At 46.8% G+C, this 19,329-nt stretch overlaps 1 protein-coding gene across 1 annotated transcript in view; it reads right to left on the bottom strand.

Annotated features, from left to right (window-relative positions):
* Positions 1-19,329, bottom strand: part of LOC135917569 (uncharacterized) — a 131,700-nt gene that overhangs the window by 11,835 nt on the left and 100,536 nt on the right. The window contains exon 8 of the mRNA XM_065451123.2: positions 11,358-11,499. Coding sequence (XP_065307195.1) covers positions 11,358-11,499 — 142 coding nt within the window. The remainder of the gene's footprint in view (positions 1-11,357; positions 11,500-19,329) is intronic.

The following is a 19,329-nucleotide window of genomic DNA, read 5'->3' as shown; positions in this document are numbered from 1 at the left end:
ATGCATGTTGCTGACCATTGTATGGAGAAAGTTGCACAGTTCCAGAGGACAAAGTAGTTGAACCGGTCTCGTGAGCTCTGTGTAGTCTGCTAGTCGGACTTTGCATGCTCTAGCGTACCGATCGCTCCTTTTAAAGATTTTAACAACTTTACCTAATTTCCAAAACGTAATGGCCCCTTTTTTATCTCTAATAATGACAAGGTAATCATTCTTTAAACAATTGTCCAGCTTCTGTGACCTGCTGTGCGCGCTTCTCAGTGTCAAGATGTATTCTTTATACCAGCGCTGTCAAAGGTCGTTTACTTTTTCTTGTCTAGATCTCCAGACACGCAGTGCGTCTGTGCGACCTCCCGAGTTCTCGCTAACTTGCGATTGTGGAAGGGCAGTGAGACGTCTACCTGACAAAAAGTGCGGAGTTAGTACTTCGCCTCCGGTAGCATCATCAGAAATGTATGTGAGTGGTCTAGCATTTATCACTGCATCGACCTATGTTAGTAAAGTGTGCAGCTCTTCGAAGCTGAAGCATCCTTTTACTATTGTTTTCCTAAGGCAGTTCTGTACTGTCGAATCATTCTTTCCAAATATCCTCCCCACCATGAAACGCGCTCAGGAATGAACTTCCATGTGATGTTACTAGATGCACAAAAGTGTCCCGATGGAGAAATCACGGAAGCATTACAAGCGGCCGCGGATACCGTACAAAATTTTGTACGACAGAATGGTCTAGCGTGCTTGCCGACAAAATCGGAGCTTCTCGTCATCCGAGATAAATCGACCAAACACGCCACCGAAATGGACGCCACCTCCGCTATACGAGTCAGTATGCAAGACGGCCCAGTTCCGCCGGTACTGACTATAAGTGTCCTCGGCATGCTAATTCAACATAACACCCATTATTCTTAGGCGATTGGCCGATTACAGATGACAACCCGCCAAATATGTGGCCTAATGAGACGAGTAGCCACACGACACCGCGACATGAAGGAGGACGACATCTGCCATGTGACGCAGGCTTTCCTGATCAGTCGCATCGTGTTTTCCTTCCCTTACTACCAGATACCCCTTCCTGACAAGGAAAAGGTTAACAGCGTCATTCGCACAACTCATACAGCAGCCCTTGGTCTCCCGAGGTATGCGAACACTGAAAGATTACTTGCGCTAGGTATATACAATACCCTAGACGAACTCGTGGAGGCCCATAAAACAGCCCAACGTTAACGACTCTCCAGCACCGCAACTGGCAGAGTCATTCTAAGCAAACTCGGGCTGAATCCCGCTATGAATTCAGCAGGAAGAACAACATTACTCGGTGCGGTCAAACGCCGTTTGGTTATAAAACCCTTACCCAAGAACATGCTACTTGCGAGAAACGACAAGAGGCGGTCGGCCAGAGCCAAGTCCCTTCAAGAAAGGTACCAAAGAAACCAACACACCGCTTATGTCGATGCAGCAAAGCAAAATCACCAAACTTACGTAGTGAGCGTCGTGACCGGAGAGGGAAATATCTTCAACGCCGCGACCATAAAAACAGCGTCCACCGTGGAAGCGGAAGAGACTGCCATTGCTTTGGCCATCATGAATCCCTCCGTGCAAACTATCATAAGCGACTCCAAAAGGGCAATCGTCAGCTTTTCGAGAGGCAGCATAGGTGTCTGTGCAGCGCGAGTCCTACGGGACTTTACAAATGAAAACGCTGTTGAACTCGTATGAGTCCCTGCCCATTCGGGGAATCAAGGGAATGAGGAGGCGCACTGGGTAGCCCGAGGTCTAATCAGCAGGGAGGTGTGCCCCTCAGACTCGGATCCCATGGATGAGGCACTGACGACATACCACGAGATAACCAGCTACTACAAGCAAAAAAGGCGAACCTACCCGCCTCCAAACGCAAGCCTCATGCGAGCGCAAGCCTCGATGCTGCGTCGAATCCAAACTAAGTCGTTCCCCAGCCCACATTGGCTGGCCATGATTACCAACGGGCAATGGAACCCAGTGTGTCAAAACTGCACAAATCAAACATTGGCTACCCAAAATCTCATTCTTTGGGGGTGCGAGGGCTACGCCCTCCCAGGTCGCTCCTGCGAGCTCCCTCACAACAGACGTGGGAGGAGCTGCCCAGACCACCGGATCAAAAACTACAAAAAAGCCCTCGTTTCCTGGGCCGAAAGGGTCGCTCCTCGTTAGGGGCCATCCTAGGACTCGGGCCTGCCAGATCATAACTGAGCGGAATCTCAATAAAGTTGTGGACACCACCACGTGCACCTGCACATCACGTAGAAGTCCATATGTCAGCTTAAGTTGGCGACGGGCTGCCTTAAACGTTAAAGCATTGTCAGAATAAATTAGACATAGCAAACCACGGCGCGAAATAAATCGACGAAAGGCCAATAAAAAGGAATTCACTGGAAAGTTCTAAGTGAACAACTCGTACTACAGCACAGGTAAATACTACAATGAATGTTTTCACAGAGCCGTTTCCTTTCACAAACACTGGACCAGCTAAGTCGACGCCCGTGTCTTGAAATGGATGTGACCTAGAGACTCTGTCGATCAGAAGCGGGGCTGTAGGAGCTGAAGCCGCTTTAAGACGATGCCTCGCACAGACCGCGCACTGGCCAAGCACCTTTTTAACGCACTGGCGACCGTGCACTACCCAAAACATCACACGCAACTCGGTGAGTGTAACACCGACACCACTGTGAAGAAGGCGTCGATGTTCACTCTCCACGATCAGGTGCGTACAGCGATGATCTGAGGGTAGGAGTACAGAACATTTTACGTTGTCCGAAGTAGCTACGCTGTCCAAGCGAGTCTTGATCATGAAAATGCCCTTGGCATACATGAATCATCAAATTCCCACATCAAATACGATGTCGGAAAAGACACTTCTGCCAGGTTGATTGTCGCAGAACGTTAAGCCGTCCTAACATGGCCTACTCAAAGTGCAAAGCCTAACATCAGCATACACCCGGTCGTGAGTCCATCTCCCTCTTCCTCTTCTTCAATGCGCCGCGCGAGCATAATTTCCAACATAAGGCACGCTATTTTTTCGTATTCATATTAATTGTGTAATTAACCAAGATTAATTAATAAACTTCTGAAGCAATGAAGTTACACAAACATTCCAATTAGGAAGTTGTAGAGCAATTTGCAAAAACGTCCGATTAAACAGTTTCGACCTTTCCATTTATTAAGTATTAGTTTCATTCTGTTACTGCAGATTATTCGAAATACAAAAAAGTACCACGTGACATGCACCCTTACGCGCCGCGTACAAACGAACGTACAACGTTCCACGTACAACGAACGTTCCACGTACAAACGAACGTACATTGAGCCTGGTGTACTGCGACTTAAAAGTCGACGTTTGGGAGGACTACAGTCATGGCGCGCAAGCGCGCATGTCACGTGGTATTCTTTTCCATATTGCGGGCATCTGCGGTAAGCGGAAAATATAATGCTTAGTAGATGTAAAGTTCGAAATTGTTTAATCAGACATTTTGCAAACTATTCTACAACTTTCTAATTGGAATTTTTTGCATAACTTCATTGCTTCAGAAGTTCGTTAATTAATCTGGACTAATTATAAATGAAGGATTATACAATAAATAGTGTGACTTACTCTATACAATAATCAGCAACATGCATTTAGTCGCCTCGTCTTAGAGTGCATCTGCCTATTTTTAAGCTCTGGCTAAACTTAGCTGGGACACCCGGTATACGCGAACTTACACGCTGATAACCGGTAGCCTACAACCGGTTGTCTGACAGGCTACAACCGGTTACGCTGAGCAAAATAAGTTTACTCATCATAATTTAGAGCACGGAGAGAATGCAGGAAATGCGTTTGCCAAAGTGGATCACTTGGGAAGCTGCAAGCTAGACAACTTCAAGTTTCAGGTTTTGTCTGTAGAGAAACGCGAAACTCTGTCAAGGACAAAATAAGCACCAATCTGCGCACTTCGTGTGAATCAATTGCACTTGCGAGAGACGTCGGACTATAGAGTCTCGGTTCATTGAAGACATTTCGACAAATATACGAAGAATTATGCAACATTGTTTAGATGTTTAGACTGCTTAAGAATTCACTCGAATATTCAGTGACAACACGGTAATTGTACGTTTTGCACACTGCTGGGACAGCGTAATTCTCAGCATGATATTCCTTTAAGAGCAGTCAATATGTTGTGCTCCACAGGCGCACAGACATTGGCTCCACAGGTGCGCCTATATGGCAAGCTATAGGGAGTATAAGGCGTAAATATGACAATGACAATGCAAATGACAGGCCACATGAAAAAATGTGAATGTGCAGTGAAAACAAGTTGTGTATATGCTTTGTACACTGCCATGACAGCATCACTGTAAGCTTGATATTGTTTTTAAGAGCAGTCAATATAACGTTACCAGCAGGCGCACACAGAGCGGGCTTGGGCCTATAGTGAGCGTTTCATAAGGCAAGCTACAGGAAGTGTAAGGCATAAACAGTGACAATTTAAATGAGAGGCCACATCAAAAGATAAGCTTCTAATGAATTTAGACGGAGGAAGCGGTTAAAATTGGGATTGCGTTTCTAGTCGCCCATACCCATCACTTCCCGTGAATACAGCAGCCTAAGGCTGCGCGCGCATGCCACCTCTCACTTTCTTTCGTTTCGGCACTAGTTCACTTGGACAATTGCTCTTTTAAAATTTATGAATTTCTTTTTCAACAGGGAGCTCGTTTTAGTTTGGTCATTCGATATATTATCTCCGTTAAAATTATTACGAGGGTCTAGATACAACATATGCGACGGTATTCATGATATGCTATTTGTACGGCTACTTGCAATAAACTTATATCTAAGAATATTATACTGCAAATACATGTCTCAGCAATTACATTCTACTTCTAAAAAGACAATGATTGGATGAGAAACTAATGCTAAGCAAATTAAAAAGTTCCTCAAGACGCCACCAACTCCTAGCTCTTCAGCAACATGGCTTACGGTAAGGATGTAGAACATTTAGGTAGTTAATTACAGTAATTCACTCATGAGCCTCGCCACTCAATAATAACAAGTTGACATGACTAAAACATTCAGTTGAATTACATTCTTGGCGTAAAGTGTAGGACCTTTTTTTATTGATATGATATAAGCAGATGTTGACGCACAATTTAAGGCGCCGGCTACTCCTTATCTCTTAAATGGTTCCTTTATACAACATACAGGGTTGAAGATGACATATCAAATAACCTTTTCACATAAGCACCAGAACTTATCACGCAATGTTTTCACAGGAGGGCTATGACGTAAGAAACACATGGTACATACAATATACAAGGTAAGTGTCTCCACTGTTATGTCGATAAAAGTCTAAAAAATACAATCGATACTGTCACCTAATAACACAGTCTCTAGTCAGCGGGTGGTACTTACATCGTGTAAATGCATTACCACATATAGTCACAACAGAACAGTGAACACAACATAATTCACAAACACATGCATATATGCAGCGACATTGGAATGAAATGAACAATACAAGCATTAATAATGTCCAACAATGCCGCTGTCTTCAAGAAAAGTCTTTAGTGCTTTCAAAGCGCTCTTCTGCAAGGACGTTGTTGGCTAAGGACCCAGAAGCTTCTTTCAACTGAAAACTACGCGGTCTGATTTAATTAGCGTTGATCTAAGTCGGCATCTTGGTGTGTCGTGATGTGGGCAATCTAGAAGGAGGTGATACATATCTCCGTCTACAAATCCACAATCACATTCGGGAGTTTCCGCACGGCCAATTCTGTGTAAGAAATCTTTTGTGTAGGCAGTGCCTAGTCTTAATCGATGAATAAGGGTTTCCATAGTTCTGTCCAATGTCAATGAAAATTAGAATTCAATAAAGGGATCCATATGGTATAAGGCCGAGATCTTAGAATTCTGGTTAAACCAAGTGTTTCTACACATTTTGAAAGACGTTGTCCTTATAATGCAGCGTAATTCATTCTTTGATATTGGGAGCGGGACCGCATCCCTTTTGAGGTGTGCTTGTCGTGCTGCTTCATCGGGATGGAAGTACACTCTCATATTCCATTGGGCAATGAAGTGAGTACTGGGGTAATTTACAATGTTGACGAGACCACTACCAAAACTGTTTTCTCGGCCCTGTTCAAGCCAGCCACAGAAAACATTGTTATCGCAAATGCTTCTCGTATCGGCTGTTCACGGTGTGTAAGGATCATAATGAGGGCGAATCTCTCCTATCGCACGTAAAGGTGGGTCACTTCCGACACGCAGTTCACCCTTTTATAGAAAAACCGCTGCAGTGCTGGAAGTGCATAAAGTTTGATCATGTGAGCAGTGTGTGCAAAAACACTAGCGTGTGCTCTCGATGCACGCGGAACCATACCATTGACACGTGCTGGGTCAATGTGCCGAAGTGCACAAATCGCTGCTCTCCTAACAATGCATTTTCGAAGGATTGCCCTTTGATTCGAAAGGAAAAGGCCATTATTAAGAAAATGGTTAGAGACCACTTGTCTGGCCGAGAAGCTGCTGCATATATCAACCAAAGACAATTCCATCGCCAACGTCGTTCCAAAAACTCCAAAGCCTCTGTACCATGAAAGCCACGTCCGACATCACCGCCCGCTTTGCCGCCCACGCCAAACGCATTCGGCCATAAAGACAAATGAGCGTCGAAGAGCATGGTAGCGGAGGCATGGCCTCAACTTCTGAAGCTACATGCACCTGCTGACGCCCGACTTCGACAGCAAGGGGCACTTTGTCTGTTCTTGATGAAATAACGAATCAAGATCAACAAATTTTTTGTCATGCGCTGCTGACTGGTGAGTGCTATTGTGTACTCCTGGACAAGCCGCAAACACCCACAGCACGAAGCGCTTTGCAAGTTCTGGATGCGATTAATTCAGTTCTCGCACGCCTTCAGGAGTCCACTTCTTGAGAACCTATACAGCAAAAGCATGGCTTGTCGACAGCAATTGCGATCAGTTCGGGATGAGGTCAGAAGCGCCTCCATATTCCAATGGAAGGCGAGATGTATGAGGTCGTGTATTTAGGATTGTTTGAAGACTGCTTTCTATACTCACCATCTTTGAAAGGAACTTGTCAACCACCATAAGACAATCAAGGTATGTTTCAACCCCGTGGGCCGGCCGGAGTAGCAATGTTCTTTATATTAGCAAGAACTTTACTTATATTGCTCAGTCCGTACCATCACGCGACGATAACAAATACGTCAGGGTTATTATGAAAATGAAGCGGCTGTATTTCACACCTATTAGCGTCTAGCTTTCCCCAACAAGTCAATTCGATTGCAAAATACTAAAAGGCATTATGGCTGTGACGCCAGGTCCTTGGATAATAACAGGGGACTTCTGCTTTCACCCCAAGATATGGGGAAGTACAAGTATAAATGCAAAGGGCTTATCACTCATATCCTTTGCACAAGACCACAACCTGTGTCTTCTAAAGGCTAATTCACACTAGGCCAACACGACACCGATTTTGGTCTGCGACTGTCACCAACGGTGTTTTTTTCCTTTGTGTCGGCGCCTCTGTCACGCTATACCGACGCCGACCATCTGCCGACAGTGAGCGGAGAGCTCGTCGTCAGAGGCACCGACAAAAAGGAAAACAAACGTTCTTCTCGACAGTCGGCAGACCAAAATCGGTGTCGTGTTGGCCTAGTGTGAATGAGCCTTAAGTGACACAAGCCCGACCTTTCCGTGGGAAACAAATTACAGCAGCCGCCTAGATTTGACACTGGTGTCACGATGCCTCACTTCGGGCGTGCAGTGGTGTACTGATACTGAAACCTGTGGAAGTGATCCTATGTCAGAATCGAAGTTCCAGAGGCCTCCTTAATTACTGGCGGCCTCTCGACAAACTGACTCGTCAGTCTATAGATATTGTGGAAGGAGCATGCAATACACATATTGCACGCCTGTGGCATAGTGACATATGCAGTGTACAATTGTACGTGTTGCTTCGTACGTTCAAGGAAACGTACAGAGTCTGAGAGTCTGATATTGGATTGGAAAGGCTACATGCGAATGGTCAGCACGCTGGAAGGAGACACGAAGAGAGTCTACACAAGGAGCCTACACTGCCTTGCGCCACCTATGTCAAGAAATACGACAAGAACTGCTAAACCTTTTCAAAATGTCATGGCAGGACAGAGGCGTTCCTCAGAAATGGCAACGTCTGGTATCGCTGTTAAAGAAAAAAATCACAGCTGGAACTTTCATCATATTGGTCTACGCCATTCGCCAGCTTAGTCGGGAAGCTCATGGAACGAATTATCCTCATGCGTCTCGAATGGTGCCTTCAACAATCGAAATTTGCCCCGACTCCCTGGCGGGATTTCGACGAGGCCGTTCATCGACTGACCACGTTATCAATCTAGTGTCAACTGTCGAGCAACAAAGATCCGGGCACCGATTATCACTGGCGCTCTTGCATGACCTGAAGAGTGCTTTCGACAGCGTTTCCCATCAAGCATTTCTGCACGCGCTTTTAACAATTGAACTTGAAGGGTTAGTACTTCGGCGGACCTGAGGCTACCTGACATGATGGTCCTTGTTAGTACGCACTGAAGACTGTCCGACTACCGACCACTACACGTCCCATGATGTTCCCCAAGGTGGTGTTTCAAGCCCTATTCTTTCACTCTCGCGCTTCTTAATCTGCCCGAATCCCTGCAGGAAAATGTTTGTCACTCGATCTACGGCGATAACATGTGCATCTGGGCATCACCAGTGACTCGCTTGCAGGTTCGTGCAGTGCTTCAGAAGGCAGTAACGCAGACATCTGGATATCTTTACACACAAGGCTTAAGCATCTAGTCAGAAAAATGTGCGTTAGTCGCTTTTACGGGAAACACGATGACTAGCTATCTAGTGTGCATTAATCGCCAGACTAGCTTCTAGAAGAGAAAACATTGCTTTTGAGGTCTTATTGAGGACCCGAATCCCTCCTGAAGCCTTCATGTTGCCCACTTGAAAAAGAAGCTCACTTATAATGCCAATGTCGTCAAATAAATTATTTGCAGGCAAAACATGGCGATCATGAGTATGCTCCATGCTACAGTTACAGTTACAGTTACAACTTTACGGCACTCCTGATATTTCTGAAACTTGTATGTCAAATATCGAATTACTTCAGAGTATGGAAGCACGGACACTACGCGTTTGTCTCAACCTTCCGCCGATCGCCTCAATAGCAGGAACAGTTTTGTTGGCACGAGGCCACCCGATCACTAGTTACATTACCACCGACAAGCTGAGGGCGCACATTCGCCCCATTTCACTTATGCAGGCGGACAATCTTTTCTGCCTGCCAGAACAACCATGCGCCATTCTCCAACCTAGTGAACGCCAATCGTGCTTCCCTACTGACGAGCTTCACACCGTGAGCACGTTCACTGTCAGCCTTGTGGTGTTTACGACGTCCTAAAGGTGCGCCTTTCTATCCCTAGGTTATGAAAGAAGACAGACCTGCCTACCTTGGCCATAAGCTTGCACCTATAGATTTCATGCTTTCTACTTTGACCGAGTCCATTTATGCACGGACGATTCTTCCACTCAGACCAACTCCACGGACGCAGTGATTATTTCATCCCAATCAATTAGCATGATATACAATATTTCTCAGTTCACAACATCGAATGGCTCGGAGTTTGTTGCGGCTCCAAGACGCTGTTGATTATATAAACCATCAACCAACTAATCGATGGGCAATATTCAGAGACTCAAAGGCGGCCCCACAATTTCTTCTGTCAGCTCTTCGCCGGGAGTCCTGTGAATAAGCTGTGTCAGAGATACAATAAACGCACCACCATGTGATCACTAAGGCACATTACGTCGTGCTTCAGTGGCAGCCGGGTCACTGAGGCATCTCTGGCAACGACCTCGCAGACGAAGCTGCTAAGCATATAGCATTGCTTCTATGCCTTCATCGAGGACTAACCCCGCCCATGATTTAAGGAAGCTAGCGCAGGCATAACATTGGAGAAGTGGTACACAGCTGACTTCACGAACCATCGCTTCCATTCTCCCGACCCTATGCAACTATGCAACCTACGCAACTGCCACTGTCATCTGATCTTCCCCGCCGTGAAGAAAAAGTGATGTGTCGCTTACGCCTGGGCGTTGCATTCGCCAATGCATATTCATTTTAGATTGAAATGGCCGATAGCCCTTAGTTCTATGCTTCCGGTGTCAATGAGAATATGATACTACTCGCCTTTTCAAAAGGAAAGACGTGACCCCGCAAATCTCTAAATCAGCTAGATGGAAAATGTTTAACATTGAACACGATCTTGGGACCATGACCTCACACATCGTAGCAACAAAAGGCCACAAAAGCAATATTGTGACTTTTGATGACAACAGGTCCGAGTGACCGTATGTAGTATGGTGCAGAGAGCTGTCACTATGTGGGCGATATTAAAAGTGCACCTTCTGTTTGCCTAATGTCAACCTCCCCTTTTCCCAATTCCTCGGTACAGGGTAGCCAACCACGCTCAGTGCTGGTTAACCTTCATGCCTTACATTTTTCCTTTTTATTTGCTCTTTTTCCACTTTCTTTTTATTGTGATATAAATTATATGGACCCTCCAAGCGCATTTCCGTCGTCGGTGTGGCGTCGGCGTCACCGTGAGGTTCCTGATAAAGCCCAAGGGCGATAGAATGATCACGGCGCGCCATATGCTGTATGTGTGAAAGAAAGCGTGCGAGGGTGAGCCGGTGATCGCGGCTCAATCTCGCGCACGAAAGGGAGGAAACCTGGTAGGAAGCCCGCCGTCTTCGGACGCGTAGAAGGCTCTGGGAGAATGCTAGGGGAGTGGGGGCACGTTTTACTCTGGACGGCCCGGGCGGCCGCGCACGGCCACCCGGGCCGCTGTTTCTTGCAAGCTCACTGCGACGGGGACACAAACCACCACGCGGTGCGTTTTCGCGGCTTAGTTCGTGCTGATGCGAGACACAAAGAAGGTCAGTTCGCTTGCTACTGCTGCTGCGCTTCCTCACTCCAGCGTTTTGACAGAGAGTTTCTGCGGTCATCGAGTGAGATGTGTTCATGTTTGCTCGTGCGCACGTGACAATATGCTTGTTAATATTTTTAGTATGCCTATGTTTACAAGTTTACACGGCTGATAAAACTACTGTCCTCACTTCATATAGCTGTCCACTGATTTGCTATCGCAATCAATTCTTCGCCTTTAGGGCCAAACTGCGAGTTTTTTACTACTTAAAGGTAAGGTCATGGGATGTCCATTGAAAGTAAAATAAAAGACATCCAGTGATTTCATATTGTGCAGGGCATCAAACACACAAATAGAAGAGGACAAAGCGGCTCGCACCTGTGCGGACGAAGCCGTCTTCATAGGCATCAGCTGTCGCTTTCGGTTGATTCAAATAGGCCTTAAAGGCAGCAGGACTTTTGACACATACTTCCCCTTGCTGGTTTGGTCCTAGGGTTTCCCTTGTGTCAAAGTCCACTACCTGTAAGTGAGTGGATAGGGCTGGTTAGTGGTTCAACGGAAGAGAAAGAGAAAATATTTTCTGCCATGGCCTTATAAATAATTGAAGGTGCTCCCATCTCGCTAACCTTGCGACGACGCCTGCAGCCGCATCAATTCGTTGGTGGACCATCTCAATCGCACTATATTAGCCGCACTTGCAGCCCCGGGTTTAATGGCACCAAATTCCACATTACATGAGAATGAATGTGGCGTGTTCATTATAGCGTAAACAATTTTCCGTTCTTGTAACTTGTCAGTGAGCATACGTAAAGTGTTGTCTTGTAGGCAGGGAGTACGTGCTCAATTACTGAATCATGGGCGCTATAAAGTAACATTATTCAATTCCGAATTTATTCCACCCGCCTCACGTACAATTTCCCTAACCACGGGCGCAAGCATAGGCGGTAAACCGCAAGGTTTTTGCAACAGCTCTATCAAACACTCTCCGCGTTTATAGGAGCTAGGCGACTTTTGTTTGGTTCTTAAAGCGAATGGCATTGCTTATTGTGGCAGGTCCTCCTCATATAATTGGCTAAGGAGAGGGGAGGAGCACGCAGAAGAGGAGAGGGTATTGGTGGGACCGAGCTAGGGTAGAGAAAGTTGACAACCAGGTTAGGAGACCAGTGCGGTGTGTCCGATTGGTTCGCTTCCTCCTGCTTATCTTGGGATGCTTCGTCGATGATTGCGGCGGCGTGCAATGGCGGTGCTAAAATTGCTAGTAAAATGCGTGCTAAACTAAATAGATTGAGCATAACCATGTCATATACGTGGCGAAAGATCTGCACGAATACATCAATCTTCACCGGCTGCTCCGAGTATACACAGCGCGTGGGTGAGGAGTGGAACCCATCTTCTATTCCTTTCGGAACGGGGAAGCCTCTGGCTATTCCCAAAACAGTTCAGATTTCTTCAGCATATTAATGCGTCTTTTAGTGCATACACGTCACCTTGACGTGGTGAGTTCCCGTGGTTTTGTGACGTCGCGTAACAGACAGTTGGACTAAGCGTGGCCCGAAAGCATTTTCGCAAATCGCGGAGCGCTGATGGTGACAAAGGCGAAGAATCGGGAAAAAATTGTTTAATTTTGTTTTCCTTAACTAAGCACATTCAGAGGGCACACGTTATCTTGAGATGTAAGACGTTCGCGGTATTTATGACGTCTCGTGAAAGGCCGGCGAAGTGGGCGGGGCCCCAATAATGTTTGGCAAATATCAGACGGCTAACGCAGAGAATAGAACAGAATCAAATTGGAATACTTTTACGTTAAAACACCTCAGAAATTGTCCCATACTATTATACGAACTTCGCAATATTCTGAAGAGACTGTCTGCCTGCAGGTTCCAGTTCATGAAGAGCTTGGAGATTTTATATAGACACAAAAATCTGTATCAGACCTTGTTTGCCCGCTCAGGAACGTCTATTGTCGACTGGAACGTCTTTTTATTATAAAGATAGACGAGCGTAGTAGAGTTCATGGGCGAAACACAACCACAAGAAAATTCAAATTAAATTACGGAGTTTACAATCCCAAAACTGCGTAGTGGGTTATCAAGGACACCATAGAGGGGGAGGGGGGAACTGCTGATTAACTAAAACCACCTTAGGTTCGTTAACGTGCACCTAAAGCATGGTACACGAGCATTAGTGCATCCCTCCGTCAAGGAAATACAGTCGGCGAGGCCGGGAATTGAGCCCACGACCTTGTGCTCAGCTGCGAAACGACACAGCGACGGGTCCACCACGACAGGTCTGTAGCAGATATGCTGTGACCTAATGTTTACTGTGTCTCGGACATGGAATTGAATAGGAGCGTTTGCAATCAGTGGTAGTGGCGGAACATATTTAAGCGATTAGAAACTTGGATTTTACGATAAGGACGTTGTCGACGGAAGGAACGCGTTCACATAGAGAACGAAGAGTGCTAAATTTATGCACAATATATACTTGTAGAGTGGAGAACGTTACATTTCATGAGTCTAGCATGACTGAAAGCCAAGCACAACCAGGAGCCGAAGATGTCTACTTAATCCCCCTCTGTCCTCCCTAGATCCGTATGCCAGGGAACACTTCCGTCTCACCTTCGTCCAGTCGGAGCGTCCAAAGTCGTCCAAGGAACCTCCTTTGAGGGCGAGGGTTCACACACTCACTCCTGCTCTTTTGTTTCACTGAACACACCGAAAGGAGTGGGGCCTCATAGACAGGGGTTGTCACGCTTGACTGAATTTGGCACGTTCTGTCCTTTTCTACTTCTGTACTCCTTATGTCTTAGCGCAGTAACCCCAGTATTACAAGATGAACTTACACCAACTAGCCCAACTTGCCCCTCTACTCCTGAGATTACTCCGCATTAAGCTGCCGCGCCTTTCAAAGGACCATGACGATTACCGAATTCCGTGGGGGAACGCCGTAGAACACTCTTTTACAGGAGTTTTCTTGCTTCAATTGGTCCAGAAGGCAACAGCGTACCAGCTAATAATACTCGGTCCACCAAATGTGTCTCGTCTTGCGGCGCTGGTAGTCTGTCCGAAAAGAACGCATTGTTGGCTTCACGAAACATTTCGTCGCCGCCAATTTATCGATGCCCCAGCCTCAGTATACGTGACGTTCACTGGGAACATCGTTCATATGTCAAAAGTAAAATACGCGATATGGCTAAGCCATCAATATGAATTATCATAAATAAACCAATAACGAATACAAGCAAGTTAAGCAAGCGCCTTGTAAAGTTACGTGCCAATTCTCGTGTCATGTTTCCTCGTCTGTCATTTTTTTTTCAAAAACACGAAATGAACTTTCAGCTTTGCCACATGAAGAGCCCTAGAGCGCCCTAGAGCCAGCAGAATACGTGAATCCACATTCGGCTGGCTGAAACGCAGCGCTCAAAACGTGTTTGGCTAGTTGCATACACGCAATACGATCCAATCCCAATCGCGCATAGCCACTCAGACTCCTTCGCTGGAGCGGCGCCGAGATAATTGCCTAGAACCGATCAGGTCACACCCGGCAATTTCCTTTGTAGCACCGTGAAAGCGGAAGCCACCATTCTTCACGGGTCTGTGCTGCTGCCGCGCTGGACTCACGTCCATGAGTAGGTTTTCGCCGCTCTAGGCGTGTTCGGCTCAGGCGCTCGGTCTCTGCCTCGCACGGAGAGTGCGTCCAAATAGGGCTGCTGCGAGGCAGGGCGTGTTAACGACCAGCTAAATATGCTACAATAAAACGCAAAATTTATGGGCAGATTTATAGCTTTTGTAAGCTGCTCCAAAAGGCCTTACGCCATGGCATCGCCCTGAAAGCACACAAAATATCGGAAAAGTACAAATACATGTAAGGTTTTCAACGTAACCTGCGTCAGCAAGGATTAAAATAATGTAATCGTCAGCTGGTCTGAGGATTGAATCCTTCGCCGAGTGCGCGCCAATCACCGAGGGGTGATCAACACTATGCTTTTTTAGCAGACATTTCTTGATATGAACACGCGCATGTAATTGAATGTGTTAGCAAAGTGTGGCAAGCGTCACTTGCAGGAATGGCACCGAATAATGAACGTCAAATAGACATCGGGCTACCTTCGAGCAGCCAACTGGTGAATAAATTCGCATATATTGTCTCCAGGTATTAGAGCGAAGCACATGGGTCAGTTGTCCACAGTGTCCCTAACGATCGCTCTTAACGATTCGAAAAAACAGTGTTCTTTTTTTGTTATTATTTCTCAGCAAGTTACTTTAGTGTTTACAGTGGTTTGTGAAGCCTATTCTCACCTCGTGTGTCATATGTCGAACGATGCAAAAGGCACGATAACGAGAGAAAGACAAACAAGAGAAACAAATGCAGCAAAAAGTGCCGATGGGTTCATCTCAATCTTGTCGGCGACAGTCGCCATTCGCCAAGTGCTGTAGCACCAAATTTCCACGCCGCAGCAAAGCAATAAGCTTCACTAAGTCACACATTACATTGCTAGCGGAAGGAAGTCAATGTAGACGCGTTCGGAGAGGCCAGTCCTTGCTCTTTTACCTTCTTATCTTCTTACCTTCTTGGAATTACCTTCTTAGAGGCCGTCATCCCATCCGCGGCTTGTCTGTGCGTCTGTTTTGCGCGCCTAACCTATTTCACGCCAACAGGGATCATTGCGTAGTCTATGGACAAATGGGTAGAGCAGCGGGTTGCTGCGCGGAGAGAAGCGTGTTTGGAACCAAGTGTCGGACCAAGTTGAGTCACTGAGTATGTGACACTGTGTGTGTATGTGTGCCGCTCTTCAATAAACCTCTATCGCGCCAACTTGGGTCGCTAGGTATGGGTCACTGGGTATGTCCCGTATTTCGATGAACCTTTTTGACGCCAACTTAGGTCACTCGCTTTGTGCACCTCTTAAATCCCCTCCCCCCCCACCCCCCAAAAAAATCCTTTAAGATTTCTCTGGTGCAAGGACGAATCTAACTCAAGTCATATGTATTCATACAGTTTCGCCTGAGTGTATACTCAGACAACGCCACGCGTTTACTCGGCCAAATGTTGCTGCGCGTCCAGAGGGAAGCGTCAAAAACGGGCTCAGCTGCCAGTACACACCTGATACACGCCTGATACAGGACAGGTTTCGACGGTGGCAATATGGTCTATTGCTATATTGCTTCAATTTTAATGGCATTAAGTGAGATGGTGAGATTCTGAGATGGTGTCCGTCGCCGCCCTTTTCTTCTATTGTGTTTTTTTTAGAGCGCAGCTATTTGGCGTCCGTTCCTGGGTTTCGCGTCGTCGTCGGCGTTGTCGTCGGCCTCGTAACCAGCTCCGCCCCCCTTTCATCCCCCCAGCGCTAGCAGCGACCGACTGATACCGCTGGATGCCGCTGACGCCGCTAGAGAGTCAAGATAACGTGACTGCATAGAACACCGTCGCCGCCATGCAGAAAGAGGAGGAAAGGGTCCCCCCTCCCTGTTCTTGTGTGGCGGATAGGGTGCTCTTCAGTTGCCGACGCGCCGGTTATTTCACGTAGGCCCCGGCACGTCGACGAATACGTGACCACCTTCCCACGGCTAGACCTGGTTCTTAGCGCTGCGGAAGCGAGAGTATCATATTGTTTGTGTCGGCATCGGCGGCGTTGTCCCTGAAACCAACTCCGCAGCTGGGGTTGACTCACTATCGGCGTCAGCGGCATCAGTCAGTCGCTGCTATCTCTTCCCTCCTCCCTTTATCGTGTTGTCCGCTTGCTGCGCGCGCTTCTGGCCCCATCGTTTGCCGCTGGGTGTACACGCCGCCCCCCTCCCCCCTCTTCCTGCGAGTCTCCGGTTGTCAAAGCGCCGGCTCGAACTTAATACCTTTCTTCGCTCCTCCTCCAATGCAACCCCTGTGCGGTGGCAATCAGAGAGCCAGATCGGTGGTGGCGGATCTGTATATGTGCACCGCCCGAGCCGAAATTGCCGCTGCCGTTCGCCACTGCGAAATTATCTGCCAGTTATTTCTGAGCCATGAGCGAGACGACCGATGGAAGTCCTCCGTCTGCTGCTGCTGCTGCTGCTGCTGCTAAACGAGCTGCCAGAGCAGAGGCCCAGCGCCGTCGCCGTCAGAATCCAGAGGTGCGTGCCGCCGAAGCAGAAGATTACCGTCGCCGCCGTCGAGATGATCCAGGAGTACGCGTCGCCGAAGCAGAGGCTAAGCGCCGCCGCCGAGAAGACCCTGCCGTTCGCGCCGCCGAAGCGGAGGCTCATCGCCGCCGTCGAGAGCAACCAGCAGTAAGCGAGGCTGAAGCAGAAGCTCATCGCCGCCGCCGAGAAGACCCTGCCGTTCGCACCGCCGAAGCGGAGGCTCATCGCCGCCGTCGAGAGCAACCAGCAGTAAGCGAGGCTGAAGCAGAAGCTCATCGCCGTCGCAGAGAAGACTCTACCGTTCGCGCGGCCGAGGCCGAGGCCAAACGCAAACAAAGGCTCGCAAACAGTCAGGGTGCAACAAATGCTTTCCGGCGACAGTTTACAGACAATCCGTTTGGAAGTGTGTGTTCAGTGTGTGATCGGCTCTGGTTCCAAAATGACGTGAAACCGCTTCCGGATACGTGCCGTGAGAATCTCCGGTGTGCGTTTCCCAACTCGGACGAAAAGGTGAAACAGCTTATTTGCTGCGCTCAAATTTCGCATTAGGAAGTAACGTAATCGTCGGTAATTTTTTTTATTTTCACCTGCGTTTATTCTACTTACGGCTTTGCAAAAAAGAAGAAAGAACTTGTCCTATGCTGATCACCATTGTCTTTTAAAACATCCCATACAGATATGCTTCCTTACATTCTTTAGAACTTCTATAAACTTCCCACCAACTTTAGTAACATCATATGGACTTTTACTTTTTAATAACGTTTGTCAAAAGAGCGTTGGTTACCTTTATTCTAACTTCACTATGTTAAAAAAAGTCACTAGAATGTTAATACACACTATTTTAACGCTGTAGAAACACCGTTGAATATGAAGTTAATAAAAGTAATTATGTTTTTAAGGCACGTAACCCAAGTTACAGAACCATGCATGAATATTATTAAATAAGCTTATAATTATTCAGTAAACATGGTTGGTGCAAGAGTCTTGTTTCATGCACAGGGGTAAATTTGCTTCATGTTCAGTCAACTTTCTGATAACTCTAGTAACACTGGTTATTAGAAAGTTTTTTAAAAATAATTTACTGAAAAATGAACAGATAACATAACCGTAATTATGAAAAAAAATATGCAAAGATTGGCTGCCTTCAACCACTTCTTTTTGCACAGTAACTGTTTTCTTAATATTTAATCAACTTGCGAGTAACAGATGATAGTAGAATGTCCATTGATAAAAACTGCTAGTAATTCCGGACGCTAAGAGGAAATATGGTGTCACCAATTCAAGATAAGGGCACATATTCCCGAAAACATGACACCTAGCGCCATAGGAGGCGTGTATATGAGTGGTGATTATGAATTTGTGCTCGGTAGGTGTCAAACAAGCCCGTAGGCCATCCACCATTGCAAGCAGACGGAGCTGCATGGACGGTGCGCTGATTGACTCATGTTCGCCAACTGAAGCTCGCTCGTCGTTCGGCTTAAGTCCCTGTATATCCTATAAATAAGGAAGCCTACCTAGATACTGTAAACCCAACAATTGGGGCCTAAGTACCTGCCTCCTTCCAGCTATGGCTGCCTTTGAGTGACAAGTCTGACCTCGAAGGCCATGCTTTTGCAAACTGCATACGCCTGAAATGGTTACGAATCTTCAAGGAAACATCCGCTTCGTTTTTTATATACATTTCCTTAAACTTCGTATCACAAAGTACGAAGTATATAGTTTTCCAAAGTACTTACATTTTGGACCCAACAAATTTGTTAAAAGGTCCGTACCCATTGCTATTAGTAAACAACACGGAATTTTCTAATTTAAGACACATTTTTCTAACCGCCGCGTGGCGCTATTGCAGTATTTGTTTGGTCGACATACCACGTTGCTTGTACTGCGTGCTCCTTGTAGTAAGGCGGTAGTTGAATTATATTTTTGAAGTGCCTAGATAAAATGTGCTCCTTGTCGTGTGCATTCACTATCGCAAACCCCCCGGGCTCGTGTTACGCCAATAGTTCGCCGTGTGTATCGTGCGATTCACCAGTGTCGACAGTGAGTGTCCTACTACAGCGCCTTTGTTTTGCCGAGCTGCCTGCGCGCGCTCGCGTGGAAAGTCTGGTCCTGGGGCTTCGAATCGTGGTGTATGGAAGACTTTGTTGAAGGTTCTGCTTTTTTGGAGCTGGAGTTCATCGGAAGTTCTTCAGGGCTTCCCCCAGAAAAACGTCGGTGCCATGGTACCTGTTGCT

This window comes from Dermacentor albipictus, chromosome 5, assembly GCF_038994185.2.
Source record: "Dermacentor albipictus isolate Rhodes 1998 colony chromosome 5, USDA_Dalb.pri_finalv2, whole genome shotgun sequence".
Classification (NCBI taxonomy): Eukaryota; Metazoa; Arthropoda; class Arachnida; order Ixodida; family Ixodidae; genus Dermacentor; species Dermacentor albipictus.
Note: the sequence above shows the minus strand (reverse complement) of the source record. Positions and strands in the feature narration are given on the sequence as shown.